At 33.6% G+C, this 24,515-nt stretch overlaps 1 protein-coding gene across 2 annotated transcripts in view; it reads left to right on the plus strand.

Annotated features, from left to right (window-relative positions):
* The window catches only part of ABCD2 (ATP binding cassette subfamily D member 2), an 89,843-nt gene that overhangs the window by 18,023 nt on the left and 47,305 nt on the right, over positions 1 to 24,515 (plus strand). Inside the window, exons 1-4 of one of the 2 annotated variants that reach the window (XM_057556834.1) lie at positions 147 to 209; positions 374 to 542; positions 1,270 to 1,364; positions 4,845 to 4,990. In XM_057556834.1, coding sequence (XP_057412817.1) covers positions 413 to 542; positions 1,270 to 1,364; positions 4,845 to 4,990 — 371 coding nt within the window. In that variant the 5' untranslated portion in view covers positions 147 to 209; positions 374 to 412. Of the gene's footprint in view, positions 1 to 146; positions 210 to 373; positions 543 to 1,269; positions 1,365 to 4,844; positions 4,991 to 24,515 lie in introns of those variants that run through there. The other variant, XM_007166912.2, reaches the window with a different exon arrangement.

Genomic DNA, 24,515 nt, shown 5'->3' on the forward strand with positions numbered 1-24,515 from the left:
AAGCTTTTCACAAAACTTCTAATTTCTGGAAATCAAATTTTCATGCAAACAGGGGCCAAATCAGAAAATTGTTTGAAAGATTTTTAAGTCTCACTAATATTCTGAAGTCTTTACATTTCACTTTGAACCCTGACTTGAATGAATAATTTTTATGTGTTTTTTTAATTCCAATCAAACTTAAGCTGTTGACTTGCTATGCTGCTTTCTTGGTAAGTTTTTTAGTGTTACTGGTTTTAGTTATCAGATGTACTATCTACTTTTCAGGTATAATAAAATAGGATCTTTAACATTAAATCAAGAAGCTTATATGATTGCATATTTGTTTAAAAGTCTGTCTCGAGTATACTATTTTTTCTCCCTATGTTGGTTTTAGATAACTGAATTAGCAGGCTATACTGCTCGAGTATACAACATGTTTTGGGTCTTTGATGAAGTAAAAAGAGGCATTTATAAGAGAGCTGCTGTCTTGCAAGAGTCTGAAAACCATAGCAAGAGTAGAGCTAACGTAGAATTACCCCTCAGTGAGACACTGGAAATCAAAGGTATTAAACTCATATGTTTTTGTATTTTTTCTATATTTAAATGTTTATCAACAGAACCAAAGTTTTTTAGAAGATAGCTTTGAACAGATGTAAGGAACCAACATTTAGTTATTTAAACAGTTATTCCTAAAGTCAGTGCTGCATTTTGAGGAGTAGTGACTAATATTACCATAAAAAATATTATGCTACTTTTATTTAGGACAAAATGTCTAGAATTATTTTTAGAAACTGCACATATGGCAGAATGAATTGTTTGCATTTAAAATTCAAATAACAGAATTAGAGCTAATGTCATATTGTTCTCCATCATTCTATCATTTGGTTTGGTTATTATAGTTTTAAAAATTATAGTTCTGTGTCTTAATTTCCTTTTTGCAACTGTGTTTTTATTCTATAGGAAAGTTTAATTTAGAGAAATAAGTAGTTATAAACAGTGTGGCTGGGTTATACCAGATAGAGTTTAGCTTTGCTCTCATTATGATATTAACATCATATTATAGTAAAATAATATTTCTGAGACTTTCCAAATAGATATGTCAAAATGTGCAAATTTACATTAGACTTTGCTTTAGATATAGATATCTATATTTACATTTATTTCTATGATTCATTAATGTGAATTATCTTTATAGTGAATTTATCTGTTATGCTACATTATACTTTAAGTTATTTAATTAGCAATAACACATGATAGCTTTTGAAACTTAAACTCTTCCTTAACTTATAGGAAAAGTTATTGATGTGGATCATGGAATTATTTGTGAAAATGTTCCCATAATTACACCAACGGGAGAAGTGGTGGCTTCCAAGCTAAACTTCAAAGTAAGATGATATTCAAGAATCTTCTGATTGTTGCCAACACAATAATACAAAACAACTCAGAATTCATGTACCTTATATTAAATACTTGGAGGAGCATATGGAAAGGAGGGGAAATCAAGAAAGGTATGCATAGAGGCTCAATTACAGATGCAGTTACTTCCTCAGAAAGCAGAGAGAAAGAAAAATTTGATTTATATTGCTTTATGGCCTGGTTGAAAATCAAAATTAGAGTACACTGAGAGCCTACACAAAGTAACTTTTGGGAACAATAGGAAATTTCTTCAGAAATTAATATCTGGAAATACATTTTATTTTTTTTCCTTATAGGAGTTACTCAAAAAATACAAGCCTATATTGTTATATATTTACTAAAATATGAGAGAAGAGGTCATCAGCAAGTTTACATTCTCTAAATTTAATTTATATTTTCAATAATCACATCTTCTATTAGGAAAAAATGATCAGAAGATTCATGAATTGGAATTTAGCTTTTAATTCCGTTGAGAATAATAGTTATTTGTTATTTAATACTCTGTCTTGATTACAAAAACTAAGGTAAAAAAATAGCTAATAAATCTGAGACCCTGATTTAAAGTATTGTAAAATTCAAACACACATTTTGGAATTCAAATACAAAATAATTTGCTGACAAGTGTAGTGGAGTTATCTGTGCTTAGTTCAAACAATGACATGATTGGACTTGATAACAGAATTAGAAACATGACCGTATATGTGCATTTAATGATTTTAATATGGACCTTAGTCTAGGTTTAATTATTAAAGATGTATTTGAAAATGCATAAGCCTGCTGGAAGAGGATGAGACGTACTGAACAGGGAGAAATTCTGTGTTAATAAATGTAAGAGAAATTGTGTTTTAACTACAATTTGGTTGGGCTCTATTTTTCCATTTATGGACCTATAGAGTAGCAATAAGGTGCTAATGATGCATCATAATCTTAAGTAGATTTAAAATAAAGCCTTTGAAGAGGCCTACATGGGATATTTAACTATTTGCTAATACTTTAGCAATTTATAATGTATGACTTTGTATAGAGGTTTTTCATCAGGTTAGGTTTCATAATATCAATTCTTGTTGCTCCATTTATTAAATAGAGGGAGAGTCTTGAATTCTGCCACCTACTAACTAAATACATTATTGTGGACACATAACACTCTTTCTGTGAAAAAATTCAGAGCTCAGTATATTTTTATATAAAATGAATTTTAAAATACTTAATCTAGTGAAAGTGTCAAATTTTGAGGTTCTACAAAGGTATATGTTAATATAGTATACTTTTATGATAATTATTTATTTCTGAGTCAGACAGGGAGTTTTATTTAAAGTCTCAGGTCCCCAAAGTATAATAGAAAATTTTGTTTCCTCTGCATGGATTGATAAATAAACAGGTTTCTAGAGGAAAACATTCTTGTTCTTATGTTAGCCTTTTGGAATTAAAAAACCATTTGGAGAAGAAAATTTCAGTAAATGTGGGAATTCTTTTGCCTCACACTCACTGTTTACTAAACATCAGAAAACTTATGCTAAAAAATAATATGAATGTAGAAAAGTCTTCTATTACGACTCAAAATGTGTTAAATTTCTGAGAATTCCTAGTAGAGAATGACCCTATTAAATATTTTGTTTATATACCTTTTGCCATGGCACATACCTTTAAAAAATCATTTGAAAAGTGTTTATGCCTCTACAGAATTACACTTCCTTAATCCTCTCTCTACTGAAAGAGCAGAGCAAATCACAAAACCCTTTCTGGGTTCTTCCCAGGATTTTTTTTAAATTTTACTGTATCAAAATGGCATTTCAGTTTGCCTACAATTAGGGAGAAAAAAATATCTGTGGTCAGATTTTATAGACTCAAGCTTGCTCCTGTCTTATGTCCTTGTGGTAGCTATCTTTATTGCCTGGAATGCTCTTCCACCAGATCTTACTTGTTGCTTCTTGTCACCAGGCTAAAGCAAAATGGTATCTCCTCAAAGAGGACTTTCCTGACCACCTAATCAAAAGAAGCCCTTTTCCCCTGCCAACCTCACAATGCCACCATCTTTCCCTAATACATCTTCCTTTTTTGCTATCATAATAGCATTTATGACTAGTTAATTTTTTGTTCATGTGTTTATTGCTGTCTTTGCCATTGAAATGTAAGCTCCACAAGAACAGGGACTTTGTCTTGAGCAACACTGTATCTTCTGTGCCTAGAAGAATGTCAAGGACATTTAGATATTCAATCAATGTTTGCTGAGAAAATGACTAATTACTCAGAATATAAATCTGAACCATTTTTCTTTACATTTATTTATTACATACATTCTTAGTTCTTGTATCTAACCTTCATATCAACCTTTTTTTCCTTCCCTTCCTCCCTTCCTCTCCCTACCACCTTCTTTCAGCAAAAAGATTTTAGCTTATGTTATACACAGCAAATGAGTAATGGATATACATGGATATGGTTCCTTATAGTGACATAATACAAGTAATGTAATGCTCTTTCACCTTTGAGTTTTCAACATAATGTATTCTACATCATGGACCTTAGATATTTGTATCTATACTGTACAAAGCTACATATACAGACATACTGTAAATTTCTGCCTCTTGTACTTTCATACTATATTCATTTTTTAGTCACTGATTATAAAATATCATTTGTTTTTAGAAGTAAATCAGATTTTTAAATAATGTTGCTTTTTCTTGACCCTTACAATACCTTTTAAATAGCACATTGCCAACTTCCTGATCCTATTAGGTGGAATAAGAAGTCATAAAATATAACTGTTTAAATTTAAATGATAAATAAGCTGAAAGATTCTAAGAGAATCATCCAATCAACAATTGATAAATAACTTAATTCATCCCTAGACATAAGACTAAATTACAGTCTTCTTGCTTGTCTCTGTCTTAATTTCATAAACGTATTTTCTCCATCTGTGAATAAACCAAAATTAGAATCATTTTATGTCTCTCATTATGGGTTTTTGTGATTTCTGTAACATTTTAGACTACTGAATTAAACAACCCAGCTGACTCGTAGAACTCCAACTTACAAATACAACAAAGTTGTATCTTAATTGAAGTAAATTTAATCAAATATTAATATAAATAAAATGAATTTAATCTATTTTAACTTAAATTAAAATTTTACAATTTCTTATTTCCACGTGGTTATGTTCCTACATATTTGTGTAGTATGTGATGGAAAGACCTCAATGAAAATTTTGGGAAGTCAGTGCTCATTCGAAGAAGATCCATTTCTTTGGAATTGGATTATTTTATGATGCTTTTAGCGTCAGAGCATAGTCAAAAGCCAAATTTGATGGTCTCAATCCCAATATATTTTTCTTTGATTCCTTGCCAGTCCTAGGTTATCATGTGTTTGAAACTTTTAAAAAATATCCCTTTTAAATGCTGCCAAATGAAACCATTTTTACATATTGTAATTTCTAATTTTATTTCTTACCTTAGGTAGAAGAAGGAATGCATCTTTTGATAACTGGTCCCAATGGTTGTGGGAAAAGTTCTCTCTTCAGAATTTTAAGTGGGCTCTGGCCTGTGTATGAAGGAATCCTATATAAACCACCTCCACAACATATGTTCTATATTCCACAAAGGTAGGTAAAGTTTTTTAAATCACAATGAACAATTTCCTTTTGCTTTTGAATTATCTTGATTCCTTAAACTCTTCTGTAGGTAATCTTTAAGCATGTTTTTATTGAGAGATACAATTAAGGAAATGAAAATTATCCTAAAAAGTTTTCTTACTGCTTTGATTATAATAGTTTCCAGGATAATAACAATTCTTTTCATTTTCACATCATTGTAATGAACACTCAAAGACTATAGATGTTAGTCTCAAGGAGTAACAGGCTAGTCCAAAGAGTAAGTATATTGCCTTAGATGTCAGATTATCTCTTCTCACAAAAAAATTAATAGTTCTTGGATAGTATACTAGTCTTTCCATCAAGCTGCATACATTCATATGTTCTAAAATTGTTCAATTATATTTTAAGAGCCTCTGTGAAATAATCCTTATCACAATTCTGTTATATAGTTAATTAATGATTTGAAACTACCTTAATTAAAAATACTTTACTCTAATAATGAGTGTAAAAGTAAGCATAGAAATATTTAAAAGGAACATTTTTCTTCTGAAGTTTTTAACTATCTTCCTTCATAACAATTTACAGATGTCTAAACAGAAAGTTATACTTGAAAATTTGGAATATTCATTGTGGGTGACAGAAAATTAAATTTAAAGAAAATTAAAATTAAATTCATCTGACCCAGTAATTTTTCCATCTGTCATCACCCTGGGTTAGGTCGACATCACAAAAGTACTCCTACTGTGTTAGAGGACTATTTTGTGGAACCTAATAGAGCACCTATGCTGAAATTATATTACAAGAGCAAATATAAAAGTTACATCAAGTATGATGCTATCACATCTCTCTTCCTCTTTTTCCTTTGTCAGAAATTGTTTGTACAGTCCTGCCCACTGGACTAATTTTTAGATCATATATTGTAGTTATGCAGATGAGGCTTTGTGTGGCTTTTTCTTTAAAGTAAGACCTATCAGAGTAGTAGGAAGCTATCTGAAGTGTAGAAGGATGAAGAACTGTATTGGCAGTAAAAAAATATTGGATGTGAGCAGTGCTATGAATACTTATATTTAACACAAAATAGATAACATCTGTGACAGCAGAATCATTGTCTCTTTCTGTCTGTGCTTTAGAATCCTTTTGGGAAATGTTCTGGATCTGAAAACTAAATAATACTGCCAAAGTTTAAGTTTCAGACATTAATGCATTAAGTAGACCGATTTTAATTTCTTATTTAGGTTTTAAAGCATAAAATCATGAGGAAAATATTCTGTTACATCATAGAATCTACTCTTTTAATGCAAATAAATTATATATATAAATTTTTTATTTTTTGCTATTTTAGATTTCATTTATAATATAGATACAGTTCTTGAATATAGCTATACACTGAGCAATGAAAGACATTTCTCAGACATAAGAAAGTGCATAATCAGCAAAGTTATCCTTCAGAAATGAAGGAGAAATATTTTCCCAGACAAAAGCTGAGGGAATTCATGGTCATTAGAGCTGTCTTACAAGAAATTCTGAAAGGAGTTCTTCAAATTGAAATGAAAGGCTGCTAATTAGTAACAGGAAAACATATGAAAATATACAACCCTGGTGTAAATATATAGTCAAATTCATAATACTCTAATACTGTATTATGGTGGTGTGTTAACCATCTAACTCTTAGTATAAAGGTTAAAGGATGAGAGTATTAAAATAACTATAACTAGTACAATTTATTAATGAATACACAATATAAAAATTATGACATTAAAAACATAAAAGGGGGAGAGTAAAACTTGCAAAATGTTTTACATATGCCTCATAGGAACCAGAAAGCAAAAACCTACAGTAGATTCACAATAGATAAAGAGAAGGAAATCAGAGCATACCACTACAGAAAATCACCAATTCACAAAGGAAGGCTACATGAGAGGAAGAAAGGAACAAGAGACAAAACAAACAGAAAACAGTAAGTTGGCATTAGTAAATCCTTACCTGTCAATAACTAGTCTAAATGTAAATATATTGACTTCTCCAACCAAAAGACATAGAATGGCTGGATGGATGAAAAAACAAGACCCAACTATATGCTGGCTATAAGAAGACACTCACTTCAGCTTTAAAGACACACATAGATTGAAAGTGAAGGGATGGAAAAAGTTATTCCATCTAAATGGAAACCAAAAGACAGCAGGGATAGCTATACTTATATCAGAAAAATTAGATTTTAAGCCAAAATTGTTAAAAAGAGACAAAGAAGGTCATTATATAATGAAAATGGGGTCAATTCATCAAGAAGATATAACAGTTGTAATATATGTACACTCAACATCAGAGCATCTTAATATATTAAGCAAATACTAACAGATCTGAAGGGAGACAGACAGCAATAAATTAATAGTTAGGGACTTCAGTACCCCACTTTCAACAGTGGGTAGATCATCCAGACAGAAAATCAATAGGGAAATATTGGACTTGAACTAATATTTAGACCAAATGGACTTAGTAGACATATACAGACATTCCATCCAATGGCAGCAGAATACACTTCTTCTCAATCATGCATGGAACATTCTCTAGGAATATTATATGATAGGACACAAAATAAGTCTTAGCAAATTTAAGAAGATTGAAATCATACCAAGTATTTTTCCCATTATAACAACATGAAACTTGCAATCAATAACAGGAGGAAAGCTGAAAATTTTACAAATAGGTGGAAATTAAACAACACACTCTTGAGCAACCAGTGGATCAAAGAAGAAATCAAAAAAGAAATTAAAATATCTTGAAAGAAATGAAAATGGAAACACAATATATGAAAACCTATGTGATGTGGCAACAGCAGTTCTCAGAGGGATATTTATAGCAATAAGTTAAGAAGAAAAGAGATCTCAAGTAAACCTAACTTTACATCTCAAAGGAACTAGAAAAAGAAGAAAAAATAAAGTCCAAAGTTTGCAGAAGGAAGGAAATAATAAAGAGAAGAGCATAAATAAATGAAATAGAAACCAGAAAACCAATAGAAAAGATTGATAAAACTAAGAACTGATTATTTGTAAAGATAATATTGATGAGCCTTTAGCCTATCCCTGGGATGCAAAGATGGTTGAACATTGCAAATCAATAAATATGATACACCACATTAATAGAATGAAAAACAATTATCATATGATCATCTCAATAGATGCAGAAAAAGAATTGACAAAATGCAATATCCTTTCATAATATTAACTCTCAACAAACTGGATCTAGAAGGAACATACTTCAACATAATAATGGCCACATTTGACAAACTCAGAGTTAATATCACATTCAATGGTGAAAGAATGAAAGCTTTCCCTCCAAGATCAGGAACAAGACAAGGGTGCCCATCTGACCATTCTCATTTAACAAAGTACTGGAAATCTTAGATAGAGCAATCAGGCAAGACAAAGAAATAAATGCATTCAAACCAGAAGGGAAGAAGTAAAATTGTCTTTGCAGATAATATGATCTTTCATGTAGAAAATCCTAAAGACATCACCAAAAACATTTAGAACAAATCAATGAATTCAGTAAAGTTGAAGGATACAAAATCAACATACAGAAATCAATTGTGTTTCTATACACTAACAACAAACTATCTGAAAAGAAATAAAGAAAAACTATTCCATTTACAATAGCATCAAAAACAATAAAGTACTTAGGAATAAATTTAACCAAGGAAGTGAAAGATCTATACACTGAAAACTATAAGACTTTGAGGAAAGAAACTAAAGAAGACACAAACAATTGGAAGGATATCCCATACTCATGGATTGAAATAATTAATATTATTAAAATGTCCATACTGCACTAATCCATCTATAGATTCAATGCAATTCCTATCAAAATTCCAATGGCATTTTCCACAGAAATAGAAAAAACAATCCTAAAATTTTTGTGGAAGTACAAAAGACCCTGAATAGTCAAAGCAATCATGAGAAAGAAGAACATGGTTGGAGGCATCACACTTCCTGTTTTCAAACTCTGTTACAAAGCTATAGTCATCAAAACAGTATGGTACTAGTATAAAAATAGACATAAACCAATGGAAGAGAATAGAGGACCCAGAAATAAATGCCTGCATATGGTCAATTAATATTTGCCAAGAGAGTCAAGACTACTCAAGGATAGTCTCTTCAATAAATGGTATTGGCAAAATTGGATAACCACATGCAGAAAAATGAAATTGGACTTCTTCTGTCTTACACCACTCACAAAACTGAACTTGAAATGGATTAAAGACTTAAATGTAAGACCAGAAACCATAAAACTCTTAAGGCATAGGAAAAACTCCTTGACATTGGTCTGGGCAATGATTTTTTGGATATGACACCAAAAGCACAAACAATAAAAGCAAAAATCAGCAGGTGGAACTACATCAAACTAAAAATCTTCTACACAGTGAAGGAAACCATCAACAAAATGAAAAGCCAACCAATGGAATGGGAGGAAATATTTGCAAGTCTTATATCTGATAAGAGGTCAATATCCACAATATATAAGGAGCTCATACAACTCAATAGGAAAACAAACAAACAAGCAAACAGTACAGTTTAAAAATGGGTAGAGGATCTTAATAGACATTTTTCCAAAGAAGATATACAGATTGTCCAACAGGTACATGAAGAGGTGCTCAACGTCACTAATCATCAGGGAAATGCAAGTCAAAACCACAATGAGGTATCACCTCACACCTGTCAGAGTGGCTAATCTCAAAAGATAAGAAATAACAGGTGTTGGCAAGGATGTAGAGAAAAGGGAACCCCTATGAACTCCTGGTGAGAATGTAAGTTGGTGGAGCCACTATGGAAAGCAGTATGGAGTTTCCTCAAAAAATTAAAAATAGAACTACTGTATGATCTAAACTCCCATGTTCATTGAGGCATGATTCACAATAGCCAAAATATGAAAACAACCTAAATGTCTGTCAACAGATGAATAGAAAGAGATGTGGTATGTATGTATACACAATGGAATATTCTTAAGCCATGAAAAAGGAAATCCTGACATTTGTGACAACATAAGTGAAATAAGTCTGACAGAGAAAGATAAATACTGTATTGATATCACCTATATGTGGAATCTAAAAAAGCTGAACTTGTAGAAACAGAGTAGAATGGTGGTTACCAGGAGCTGGAGAGTGGGGGAAATGGGGAGATGTTGGTCCAGAGTACAAACTTACAGTTAGAAGTTGAATAAGTTCAGGGAATTTAATACACACCATTGTGATTAGAGTTAATAACACATTATATACTGGTAGTTGTTAAGAGAGTAGACCAATGTTCTCACCACAAAAAAAAAGTGGTAATTATGTGAGTAATATAAGTGTCAGGTAACAATACGGTGATAATTATTTTGCTATATGTAAGTATATCAAATCAACATGTTTATAACTTGAACTTACACCATGTTATATGTCAATTTTATCTCAGTAAACCTGGAAAAAATATCACTGAGCTGTACACTTAAGAATGGTTAATATGGTACATTTTATTTTACATGTATTTTACCACAGTTTTTAAAAGTGGAAAAAAAAAGAAAAAAGAAGTGCAAAAATTCTAGTCTTTGCCCTCAGGAGACCTAACTATGTTATTTTTCAACAAACATAAATCACTAGGAAACTTTTTCTTAATTATGAAATTTACTTTTGCCTAGGCAAAAGGTCAACTACACCTTAGTTAAGAAAAATGAGAATGAAAGTCTATTTTTTAAGGCTTAATTTTTTTTAATAATTAATGTTAAAAGTCATTTTATCTTGATTATAAAGCTTCTAGAAACATGAAAATTTGTATTTGTTTAAAATCCTATAGGACCAATATCTTGCAAAAGAGCATAAAATTTATTTAAATGTATATGTAAACTAGGAGAGCCTAAATATAGTATTTACGTCTAGTATTCTAAAAGCTATTGATTTTTTCAAAAAAGTTTGAAAATAATCTTATGTGTCTTTATGATTTAAAAGAAAGCTGCTACATAGACGGGAGGGGAGTTTGGGGGAGAATGGATACATGTATATGTATGGCTGAGTCGCTTTGCTGTGCACCTGAAACTATCACAACATTGTTGATTGGCTATACTCCAATATAAAATAAAAAGTTTAAAAAAAAAAAGAAAGAGCTGCTACAACCTATTTCAAAATATTTGTCAGTAGATAATCTTAAACTTTTCTTTTTAGGATATTCTTATTAATGAATATTATCTAGTATCTTATTACATTAATTTATAGCAATAGAATATAGGTTAAGTACTAGTTTGGCAGAAAAAAACCTGTAAATTAAATATAGAATTAAGTCCTACAGAATCAACTTCATAAGTCACAAACAGACCTTTATAATAATCCCCCTGTTTTCACTTTTCGTGACTGAAAGACTTCTTGGTAGAGGATCAATCTCTTTATGCAATGATCAAATGTAAATTAATTGTTATTTTTATGGGGAAAAAGGAGTGGGTTTTGTTAAAGTGGATTTCTAATAATGTCATGTAGTGTACAGAAAAAAAGTAAACTGAGGGAAGAAATGTTCTGATTAAGTATATTGGGACTGCTGATTTTTTTAATAATTTAAATAATAATGAAATTTTTAATAATAATAAAATAATAATTTTTAATAATAATGAAATTTTCAGAGAATTTGAAGAGCCGCTATGGCTCAGTTTCAAGTTGGGAAACCTGAATTCCTGAGAAATTGTGAAATCACCTCAATATTTCCCCAGTTAATATCTTCTGATACTTCAGCAATGTTAATAATGAGAACCAGATAAAATAAAACCTGGGCCTTGGTTCAAGAATACAAATAAAAAGTTATTTGGGATGGTAGATGGTAAAATTCTTAGTTTTGCTCAGATAGTTCTTAAACTATTTTGGCAATCTTAGGCTGTTTGAGACTGAATTTCCTGAGCAATGTGACTATACTCTTTAAACTGATAGTTGAAACTCATTGTTCCCTACTGTATTAGCCATCTGACCCTCAGGAAAATTCTTACACTTGAATACAGATCCTGAATTTCTTTTGTCAGTTCTTGGTGCACTTTGTCTTAACCACTTAAAGGTTGATTTATGATCTCCTGCTCTAGCTTTCACTAATCCACAAATTTATGGCTCATTAGTCATTTAGTAATTCCCTAGTACATCTCTGTCTTCAGCCATTAAAGACTCTGAAGCCCAATCATTTTTTCTTTTTTTTTCTTTTTTGGCTGCGTCTGGTCTTAGTTGTGGCGCGCGGGCTCTTTGTTGCTGTGCGCGGGCTACAGAGCGCATGAGCTCAGTAGTTGCAGCTTGCCGGCTTAGTTGTCCCGCGGCATGTGGGATTTTAATTCCCCAACCAGGGATCAAACTGGCGTCCCCTGCATTGCAAGATGGATTCTTAACCACTGGACCACCAGGGATATCCCTGAACCCCAATCTTTAATTTGTTTAGTTCACTTGCTAACAAAATACTATTGTATGCTAACACCAGAATGGGAAATTGAAACATTTGGTGGGGGTTGGGGAAACAGAGCGTGAAGGAGAGGAAGGGAAGGAGGGAAGAAGGAAAGAAAGAAGAAGGGGATGGAGGATGGAAGGGAGGGCAAGAAGCAAGACAGAAGATAATAGTTGTTTACTGACAAAAGGCAGCAAAATCTTGGGTTCCTTTGTGCTACTTTAAAAAAAAACTCTCCAGGGTATCAGTTGTATACATCACATATTTCTCCCCAGCAACGGTCTCCAGTTTGGCAACAGCCCACCATGTAATTCTGTTCCCAAAGCTCCTGCTGTCACTACCCTTTCTTGGTAGAAATATCTAGGGACAGAAATTTTAACCATGATCTTCTTACTACTGTAAACTTTATGCCCAAATACTTACACTAAGGCCAACAGATCTAAAATAGATTCAGACTTCCCACAAATTTGCATGAAAAGATAATTTGTACACATTTCTGCCCGTACTTGACTTTGAAGTTTGAGAAGTAAAAGGTTAAGAAAGTGAAAGGATTATAAGGATTGAATTAAATTTGACTAAACATTTTTTAAAACAAAGAAAAAAATAAAAGAAAAAAATGGGGGTAGAATAGTAGGGATATTGTATTTCGTATCTTGGGAAAATTACTGTACTTTATTCTTTGTTAATGCTCTACTCTTTTTTTTTTAAAATCAGTGTTTATTAATGCCCTGCTAGAAGATGCTTTAGAGGATAGTGAATAAATAAAGACACAGTCACTCTCAATGTGTGTTTGTGTCTAATTTGGCCATAAACAAAAACATGCAACTATGTCCTATAAAACCCAGAATAAATGCCTCAAGAAAGATAAGAAATGCTATAGAAATATTCAAAATGAGAAAAAATATTGTAGAACAGCATGTCACTTGACCTGGGTTTTGAAAGTTAGAATTTTAACAATTGTCATAAATTGGATGTTTCTCAAATGTCTAAGTAGAGCAGAAATGCCACTGATTCAAGTAAGCATGAGTCTTCTGTTTTTGTTTTTTGGATACTTCCTTCTAAGCAGGGCTGTTCTATCCACCCTCCTTCTAATACACCAAGCTGAGGAAAGCAATTATTTATTATTAATATTATGTCATTGGTACATACTGAAGGTAATAGCATCCATCCCCTAGGTCCTTAATCATTGCTAAGATGTTCTTTCAGCTGAAGTTCTTTGAATTACTTTTTAAAGTTCTGTAGTGCTTTGGGGGTCTGCCCTTTCCCTAGTATCCACCTAAGAAGCTCGTCTCCTCTTTTTGAATAAATGACATAGTCTTAACAGGTTAAATTTTAGTCTGTTAGTGCTTCTTGAAAAACATAGCAAAAGAAGACAGTAACTTGTTTCTACAACACTCATTTTTTTTTTGGTCAGAAGATATTCTGAAATTATAAATAACATATTATTTATCAGCTCAGTATTTATTTACTAACTGCTTCATTCACAAGGTAGTATATTCAACTATCATGTTACTGAATCTTCTAGACTAAATGTAAATGCTGCTTAATAGATAAAGTAGTTATGAATCATAGTTTTAAATAAAATACAACATTAAAATCCTAAATTTGGTTGTACACAGGAATAATAGCATGACTAGATTGTACAGAGAATTAAATATAGATAACATTACTTCTATCTTTTAACATATGAACAGTACCTATTGATTACTCTCTGCATGTCATGCTAAATAGATTATTTTAAATGATTAAATTTGAGTTCAAAGGGATTATAAACTTTAATACTTAGAGTTGCACACCAGTTTAAAGCCAGGGTCGGAGTTCACCAAATCTTTGGGTACAAATCCTCTGTATTCACTGCCTCTTATTGCAGGTTAATAAAATAATCTTATTAAAAATATACACCTCAGGCAGAAAAAAAAGCCCTACTGTTTGACCTTAAAATATTTTCTCAGACAGTCTTAATTAATCTTAATTAATAAAATAAAGATTCTCTAACACTGTCCCAAATTTATGGGGAATAACAAACTATCATTCTTTTATAGTTTGCATTCACTTCCAAAAATTTCTATATTCTTCAACTGTTTCTCTTAGAAGAGCTTATGACATGAAATCTCATCTTATAGCAGTGCCAACATGTAATCCATTGTTTTCTTTGATGGCATTTCCACACATCCCTTTAATGATATAGGTTATGTGTTTCTTAAATAAGGTGAATTAATATTGATTTTTATTTTGACAATCTTATGACCTCTTGAGATAATTGGTGGATCCTAGGGCATCTTGAGCAAGCGCTGAGCATCTCTGGTCTATTACTACTAACACAAGCAATTACTGTGTATTAGTCACTGCTTACATATATTACATGTTTCTGATTTATCTGTATGACAACCCATAAAGTTGGTGTTAGTATCCCTATTTTATAGATGAGAAAACTTAGAGAGGTTGAAGTCATTCCACTGATAAATTTTGGAGCCAGCATTTGAACTTTGGTGTGTCTGAGTCTAAAGTCACTTTGTCTTGCTTACTGCTAGCATCAGGGTACATGTTTCTGAAAAATTACTACTCTCCTGCCTGCCCTTGAAAGTGAGTATCACCAGTTAAGGTTGTTTGCTTGGTATGCTGAATCTGTACTAATATCAAGCTATTGTTTGGAAGCAGAGGTCCTTATAATGCTTGGGGTACAGGGCAATCCAAGCCAATTTTAGCATAAAGTTTTGCACAGATACTTGGCTGTCATTCATTTATGTTAATGTGAAAGAAGCTATATTCTTGTGTAAAAGTGAAATTCATTTAAATTAAACTATGTTCAAATCACTTTCAAATTAGAATATGTTCTCTGTTCTTTCCTATTCTTCTAAAATCCATTTATCTATAAAATATAAAATAATCTCTCAAAAATATACCCGTAGTTTTAAATCAGACTTCTTGAAGAAAAGTAAAATAAGCAAATCTTAATTTTCATGATGCATTATGGCATAAAAAATTATTATTTACCCTTTAAGTTGTCAAAAGAAGAGATTATCTTTTGCAACAAAGACTGTGTTTTGTGTTAGGAAGTTCAGCAGAATGGACAGAATACTTAAATAACACTAGTAACAGCAGCATTGCCACAACTGTACTGCATGCTAAGACATGCCTGTGTCAAATAAGTTCTGTAGATATTTTAAAATATGAACTTTCTTTTGAATGGTTTCTTTATGAATGCCTTCCAAATCCAGGATTTCCTCTTTGGAGGGATAAGAGAACTATGTTATATAACAGCATTGTTTAATCCACACATTTAAAACTAGATAATGCCTATTAAGGAACCAGAAAGCACATGAGACCAGAAAGGAGGTTAGAAGACCTAATTTGCCTCCTTTCTCCATGGAAGAGAGGGTGCCCTCATAGTCAGTAAAGAATTTTTGGTGTGATCCTTACTTTTCTTCTTTTTGCCTAAGATCTCAGATTTAAAAATGAGGGTGTGATCTGGAAAAGGACATACATAAGAATATGGGGTCGTGCTACTTTAGATATCTTGATGACTGTTTTCTATTGAGTCTCTAGCTTTCGGACTTTTTGATTCTTTTTGATGAATCTCTAGGTGCCAAAACAAGATAGGGAGAGCCTCTGAAGGACAAGGAGTATATTTACTTAAGTAAGATGCAGGCTAGCCTGAGTGGAATGTTGGTCTGAAAGGGCACTGTAGTAAAGGAAAAATGTAATATGGCTTAATCCACGCATACTCATGGAGCCCCATACCTAAAAGGTTATACATACACTGATCTTGTTGCTCCCAAATTAGACAAATCTGAACTTGAGGAGAGGGAGTTGTCACTGGAACAGATTTTGCCCTTTTTGAGTCACTATTGAATAAATCTTTATAGAATATAAGCTAGAAAGGGCATGTCTCTGTATAGCACTCTGTACAGCACTGGGGGGTATTCTACTAAGTCTCTAGTATACCTATTGGCATACTGTAACTGTGCAATGAATGTCTGTTGAATGATTTAATAAATGAGTGAATGAACATCTCCACTGATTTGGTTTCTACTGCCAAATTGGTCTGGCTTCTTATACTAATTAGGAAGCAAACTATTTTCTTGCTTGCACTAGATATGTCACAAAATCTTCTTTGTGATGGCAATAAATATTTGTCACTTAACATATCTTTTTTAAAAGAAATTATTTTAGCCACGAATAAGGCTCAGTAGTATTGCTATAGCTAATTCACTTCTATTCCTTTGCTTTCTGACTATTAGGTTCAAATCAAGTAAACTTTGCATAAATGTCTTTGGGCAATTGGCTCAGAATGACCAACTATACATTTTAGTACCTCCTGTGTATTAATTGGTACAGTTCAGTTTTTAAAAATCTCTAAAAGATCTATAAATATAAAAACGATTTCCTGTAGCTTTTTATTTTTTGCTTTAATTTTTATTTATCGCTTGGAAAAATGTTAAGGATGCATTTTTTTCATATTTAACTCTTTTTTTTTTTTTTTTTAATTTTATGGTTCCCTATTCTTTTTTTTTTTTATAGCTACTTTATTTATTTATTTATTTATTTATTTATTGGCTGTGTTGGGTCTTCGGTTCGTGCGAGGGCTTTCTTTAGTTGCAGCAAGTGGGGGCCACTCTTCATCACGGTGCGGGGACCGCTCTTCATCGCGGTGCACGGTCCTTTCACCATCGCGGCCCCTCCCGTTGTGGGGCACAGGCTCCAGACGCGCAGGCTCAGTAGTTGTGGCTCACGGGCCCAGCTGCTCCGTGGCATGTGGGATCTTCCCAGACCAGGGCTCGAACCCGTGTCCCCTGCATTAGCAGGCAGATTCTCAACCACTGCGCCACCAGGGAAGCCCCATATTTAACTCTTTTATAGGCTAAATGATAAAAATGATAATGGAAAAAATCTTCCTTTGCATATAAAAGTTTTCATTATTTTATGAGTCAATTATTAGGTTAAACCAAATAGAATTGCAATTTTTGTAGGTCAAAAGGTCAAATATCAGGAATTTCATACAGTAATCTAATATAATGATAAATACAACAAAGTTGACTTTTTTTTTTTTTTTTTTTAAATTCTATTCCCATGCGGTTGTCCATTTTACTTGATTTTATTTATTTATTTATTTTATTTTTTGGCTGTGTTGGGTCTTCGGTTCGTGCGAGGGCTTTCTCCAGTTGCGGCAAGCGGGGGCCACTCTTCATCGCGGTGCGGGGACCGCTCTTCATCGCGGTGCGCGGGCCTTTCTCTATCGCGGCCCCTCCCGTCGCGGGGCACAGGCTCCAGACGCGCAGGCTCAGCAATTGTGGCTCACGGGCCCAGCCGCTCCGCGGCATGTGGGATCTTCCCAGACCAGGGCTCGAACCCGTGTCCCCTGCATTGGCAGGCAGATTCTCAACCACTGCGCCACCAGGGAAGCCCCAAAGTTGACTTTTAAAAAGTTTGCATTCTTCCCAGTTTGGGAGTACTTTGATTATTACACTAACAGTATTTTTATTACTACTTGGAAATAAACACAGTCCCTGCTCTTAAAAGGCTGTGCACATATCTCCTTTGGTACCTAGAAATATCCTATCTTATAAATGTAATTTCAGTAATGGTAAGTATATCTTTTCAGTTGGGAATTTCTTCTTTTTTGCTACATATTTATTTTAAGACTATTATGAATGACTTACACATTGAGGACACAAATCTAGTTGTTGCTGTTCATGAAAAAATTCTGATGACATGATTGGTTCCAGAATGTATATTTATATAAATTATGAATAGCTAGATTTTATGGCTTTCAGATTGCTAACTTATTACTATGGTAACACAGCAAAACTTAGCTATACCTTATTCTTTTTTTTTTTTTTTAAACACCTTTATTGAAATATAATTGCTTTACAATGTTGTGTTAGTTTCTGCTTTAAAACAAAGTGAATCAGTTATACATATACATATGTTCCCATATCTCTTCCCTCTTGCATCTCCCTCCCTCCCACCCTCCCTATCCCATGCCTCTAGGTGGTCACAAAGCACTGAGCTGATCTCCCTGCTATGTGGCTGCTTCCCACTAGCTATCTATTTTACATTTGGTAGTGTATATATGTCCATGACACTCTCTCACCCTGTCACATCTCACCCCTCCCCCTCCCCATATCCTCAAGTCCATTCTTTAGTAGGTCTGTGTCTTTATTCCCATCTTGCCACTAGGTTCTTCATGACCTTTTTTTTTTTTCCTTAGATTCCATATATATGTGTTAGCATACTGTATTTGTTTTTCTCTTTCTGACTTACTTCACTCTGTATGACAGACTCTAACTCCATCCACCTCATTACAAATACCTCCATTTCATTTCTTTTTATGGCTGAATAATATTCCATTGTATATATGTGCCACATCTTCTTTATCCATTCATCCGATGATGGACACTTTGCTTCCATGTCCTGGCTATTGTAAATAGAGCTGCAATGAACATTTTGGTACATGACTCTTTTTGAATTATGGTTTTCTCAGTGTATATGCCCAGTAGTGGGATTGCTGGGTCGTATGGTAGTTCTATTTTTAGTTTTTTAAGGAACCTCCATACTGTTCTCCATAGTGGCTGTATCAATTTACATTCCCACCCACAGTGCAAGAGGGTTCCCTTTTCTCCACACCCTCTCCAGCATTTATTGTTTCTAGATTTTTTGATGATGGCCATTCTGACTGGTGTGAGATGATACCTCATTGTAGTTTTGATTTGCATTTCTCTAATGATTAAGGATGTTGAGCATTCTTTCATGTGTCTGTTGGCCATCTGTATATCTTCTTTGGAGAAATGTCTATTTAGGTCTTCTGCCCATTTTTGGATTGGGTTGCTTGTTTTTTTGTTATTGAGCTGCATGAGCTGCTTGTAAATCTTGGGGATTAATCCTTTGTCAGTTGCTTCATTTGCAAATACTTTCTCCCATTCTGAGGGTTCTCTTTTGGTCTTGTTTATGGTTTCCTTTGCTGTGCAAAAGCTTTTAAGTTTCATTAGGTTCCATTTGTTTATTTGTGTTTTTATTTCCATTTCTCTAGGAGCTGGGTAAAAAAGGATCTTGCTGCGATTTATGTCATAGAGTGTTCTGCCTATGTTATCCTCTAAGAGTTTGATAGTGTCTGGCTTTACACTTAGGTCTTTAATCCATTTTGAGTTTATTTTTGTGTATGGTGTCAGGGAGTGTTCTAATTTCATACTTTTACATGTACCTGTCCAATTTTCCCAGCACCACTTATTGAAGAGACTGTCTTTTCTCCACTGTATATGCTTGCCTCCTTTATCAAAGATAAGGTGACCATATGTGCGTGGGTTTATCTCTGGGATTGCTATCTTGTTCCACTGATCTATATTTCTGTTTTTGTGCCAGTACCAAACTGTCTTGATTACTGTAGCTTGTAATATAGTCTGAAGTCAGGGAGCCTGATTCCTCCAGCTCCATTTTTCGTTCTCAAGATTGCTTTGGCTATTCGGGGTCTTTTGTGTCTCCATACAAATTGTGAAATTTTTTGTTCTAGTTCTGTGAAAAATGCCTGTGGTAGTTTGATAGGGATTGCATTGAATCTGTAGATTGCTTTGGGTAGTAGAGTCATTTTCACAATGTTGATTCTTCCAATCCAAGAACATGGTATATCTCTCCATCTATTTGTATCATCTTTAATTTCTTTCATCAGTGTCTTATAATTTTCTGCATACAGGTCTTTTGTCTCCTTAGGTAGGTTTATTCCTAGATATTTTATTCTTTTTGTTGCAATGGTAAACGGGAGTGTTTTCTTAATTTCACTTTCAGATTTTTCATCCTTAGTATATAGGAATGCAAGAGATTTCTGTGCATTAATTTTGTATCCTGCTACTTTATCAAATTCATTGATTAGCTCTAGGAGTTTTCTGGTGGCAGTTTTAGGATTCTGTATGTATAGTATCATGTCATCTGAAAATAGTGACAGCTTTACTTCTTCTTTTCCGATTTGGATTCCTTTTATTTCTTTTTCTTCTCTGATTGCTGTGGCTAACACTTCCAAAACTATGTTGAATAATAGTGCTGAGAGTGGGCAACCTTGTCTTGTTCCTGATCTTAGTGGAAATGGTTTCAGTTTTTCACCATTGAGGACAATGTTGGCTGTGGGTTTGTCATATATGGCCTTTATTATGTTGAGGAAAGTTCCTTCTATGCCTACTTTCTGCAGGGCTTTTATCATAAATGGGTGTTGAATTTTGTCGAAAGTTTTCTCTGCATCTATTGAGATGATCATATGGTTTTTCTCTTTCAATTTGTTAATATGATGTATCACGTTGATTGATTTGCGTATATTGAAGTATCCTTGCATTCCTGGAATAAACCCCACTTGATCATGGTGTATAATCCTTTTAATGTGCTGTTGGATTCTGTTTGCTAGTATTTTGTTGAGGATTTTTGCATCTATGTTCATCAGTGATATTGGCCTGTAGTTTTCTTTCTTTGTGATATCTTTGTCTGGTTTTGGTTTCAGGGTGATGGTGGCCTCGTAGAATGAGTTTGGGAGTGTTCCTCCCTCTGCAATATTTGGAAGAGTTTGAGAAGGATAGGTGTTAGCTCTTCTCTAAATGTTTGATAGAATTCGCCACTGAAGCCATCTGGTCCTGGGCTTTTGTTTGTTGGAAGGTTTTTAATCACAGTTTCAATTTCAGTGCTTGTGATTGGTCTGTTCATATTTTCTATTTCTTCCTGGTTCAGTCTCGGTAGGTTGTGCATTTCTAAGAATCTGTCCATTTCTTCCAAGTTTTCCGTTTTATTGGCATAGAGTTGCTTGTAGTAATCTCTCATGATCGTTTGTATTTCTGCAGTGTCAGTGGTTACTTCTCCTTTTTCATTTCTAATTCTATTGATTTGAGTCTTCTCCCTTTTTCTCTTGATGAGTCTGGCTAATGGTTTATCAATTTTGTTTATCTTCTCGAAGAACCAGCTTTTAGTTTCATTGATTTTTACTATTGTTTCCTTCATTTCTTTTTCATTTATTTCTGATCTGATCTTTATGATTTCTTTCCTTCTGCTAGCTTTGGGGTTTTTTTGTTCTTCTTTCTCTAATTGCTTTAGGTGCAAGGTTAGGTTGTTTATTCGAGATGTTTCCTGTTTCTTGATGTAGGCTTGTATTGCTATAAACTTCCCTCTTAGAACTGCTTTTGCTGCATCCCATAGGTTTTGGGTCGTCGTGTCTCCATTGTCATTTGTTTCTAGGTACTTTTTGATTTCCCCTTTGATTTATTCAGTGATCACTTCGTTTTTAAGTAGTGTATTGTGTAGCCTCCATGTGTTTGTATTTTTTACAGATCTTTTCCTGTAATTGATATCTAGTCTCATAGCGTTGTGGTCAGAAAAGATACTTGATATGATTTCAATTTTCTTATATTTACCAAGGCTTGATTTGTGACCCAAGATATGATCTATCCTGGAGAATGTTCCATGAGCACTTGAGAAAAATGTGTATTCTGTTGTTTTTGGGTGGAATGTCCTATAAATATCAATTAAGTCCATCTTGTTTAATGTATCGTTTAAAGCTTGTGTTTCCTTATTTATTTTCATTTTGGATGATCTGTCCATTGGTGAAAGTGGGGTGTTAAAGTCCCCTACTATGATTGTGTTCCTTTCTATTTCCCCTTTTATGGCTGTTAGTATTTGCCTTATGTATTGAGGTGCTCCTATGTTGGGTGCATAAATATTTGCAATTGTTATACCTTCCTCTTGGATCGATCCCTTGATCATTATATAGTGTCCTTCTTTGTCTCTTGTAATAGTCTTTATTTTAAAGTCTATTTTGTCTTATATGAGAATTGCTACTCCAGCTTTCTTTTGATTTCCATTTGCATGGAATATCTTTTTCCATCCCCTCACTTTCAGTCTGTATGTGTCTCTAGGTCTGAAGTGGGTCTCTTGTAGACAGCATATATATGGGTCTTATTTTTGTATCCATTCAGCCAGTGTGTGTCTTTTGGTGGGAGCATTTAATCCATTTACATTTAAGGTAATTATTGATATGTATGTTCCTATTCCCATTTTCTTAAATGTTTTGGGTTTGTTATTGTAGGTGTTTTCCTACTCTTGTGTTTCTTGCCTAGAGAGGTTCCTTTAGCATTTGTTGTAAAGCTGGTTTGGTGGTGCTGAACTCTCTCAGCTTTTGCTTGTCTGTAAAGGTTTTAATTTCTCCATCAAATCTGAATGAGATCCTTGCTGGGTAGAGTAACCTTGGTTGTAGGTTTTTCTCCTTCATGACTTTAAGTATATCCTGCCACTCCCTTCTGGCTTGCAGAGTTTCTGCTGAAAGATCAGCTGTTAACCTAATGGGGATTCCCTTGTGTGTTATTTGTTGTTTTTCCCTTGCTGCTTTTAATATGTTTTCTTTATATTTAATTTTGGATAGTTTGATTAATATGTGTCTTGGCATGTTTCTCCTTGGATTTATCCTGTATGGGACTCTCTTTGCTTCCAGGACTTGATTAACTATTTCCTTTCCCATATTAGGGAAGTTTTCAACTATAATCTCTTCAAATATTTTCTCAGTCCCTTTCTTTTTCTCTTCTTCTTCTGGGACCCCTATAATTCGAATGTTGGTGTGTTTAATGTTGTCCCGGAGGTCTCTGAGACTGTCCTCAGTTCTTTTCATTCTTTTTTCTTTATTCTGCTCTGCAGTAGTTATTTCCACTATTTTATCTTCCACGTCACTTATCCGTTCTTCTGCCTCAGTTATTCTGCTATTGATCCCGTCTAGAGTATTTTTAATTTCATTTATTGTGTTTTTCATCATTGCTTGGTTCCTCTTTAATTCTTCTACGTCCTTGTTAAATGTTTCTTGCATTTTGTCTATTCTATTTCCAAGATTTTGGATCATCCTTACTATCATTATTCTGAATTCTTTTTCTGGTAGACTGCCTATTTCCTCTTCATTTATTAGGTCTGGTGTGTTTTGACTCTGCTCCTTCACCTGCTGTGTGTTTTTTTGTCGTCTCATTTTGCTTATCTTACTGTGTTTGGGGTCTCCTTTTCACAGTCTGCAGGTTTGTAGTTCCCGTTGTTTTGGTATCTGTCCCGAGTGGCTAAGGTTGGTTCAGTGGGTTGTGTACACTTCCTAGTGGAGGGGACTAGTGCCTGTGTTCTGGTGGATGAGGTTGGATCTTGTCTTTCTGGTGGGCACGTCCACGTCTGTTGGTGTGTTTTGGGGTGTCTGTGGCCTTATTATGATTTTAGGCAGCCTCTCTGCTAATGGATGGGGCTGTGTTCCTGTCTTGCTAGTTGTTTGGCATAGGGTGTCCAGCACTGTAGCTTGCTGGTCGTTGAGTGAAGCTGGGTCTTGATGTTGAGATGGAGATCTCTGAGAGATTTTCGCCGTTTCGTATTCCGTGGAGCTAGGAGGTCTCTTGTGGACCAGTGTCCTGAAGTTGGCTCTCCCACCTCAGAGGCACAGCCCTGATGCCTGGCTGGAGCACCAAGGGCCTTTCATCCACACAGCTCAGAATATAAGGGAGAAAAAAATAGAAAGAAAGAAAGAGGATAAAATAAAATAAAATAAAGCTATTATAATAAAAAATAAAAAAAATTATTAAGAGTAAATGTATTCAGAAATTTTTTTTTAATTTTTAAAAAACGATTTATTAATTTTTTATAATAAAAAATAAGAAAAAAATTATTAAGAAAAAAAATTATTAAGAAGAAATTTTTTAAAATTTTTTTAGAATAAAAAAATATGAAAAAACTTATTAAAATTATTTTTAATTTCTAAAAATAGAAAATAAGGAAAAAATTATTAAGAAAACATTTATTAGGAAAAAAAATTTTTTAAGTAAAACAAACAAACAAACAAACAAAAACAACGGATGGACCTAACCCTAGGACTAATGGTGAAAGCAAAGCTATACAGACAAAATCTCACCCAGAAGCATACACATATACACTCACAAAAAAAGGAAAAGGGGAAAAATTAATATATCCTGCTCCCAAAGTCCACCTCTTGAATTTGGGATGATTCGTTGTCTATTCAGGTATTCAGCAGATGCAGGCACATCAAGTTGTTTGTGGAGCTTTAATCCGCTGCCTCTGAGGCTGCTGCGAGAGATTTCCCTTTCTCTTCTTTGTTCATACAG

Source organism: Balaenoptera acutorostrata, chromosome 11 (genome assembly GCF_949987535.1).
Source record: "Balaenoptera acutorostrata chromosome 11, mBalAcu1.1, whole genome shotgun sequence".
Taxonomy (NCBI): Eukaryota; Metazoa; Chordata; class Mammalia; order Artiodactyla; family Balaenopteridae; genus Balaenoptera; species Balaenoptera acutorostrata.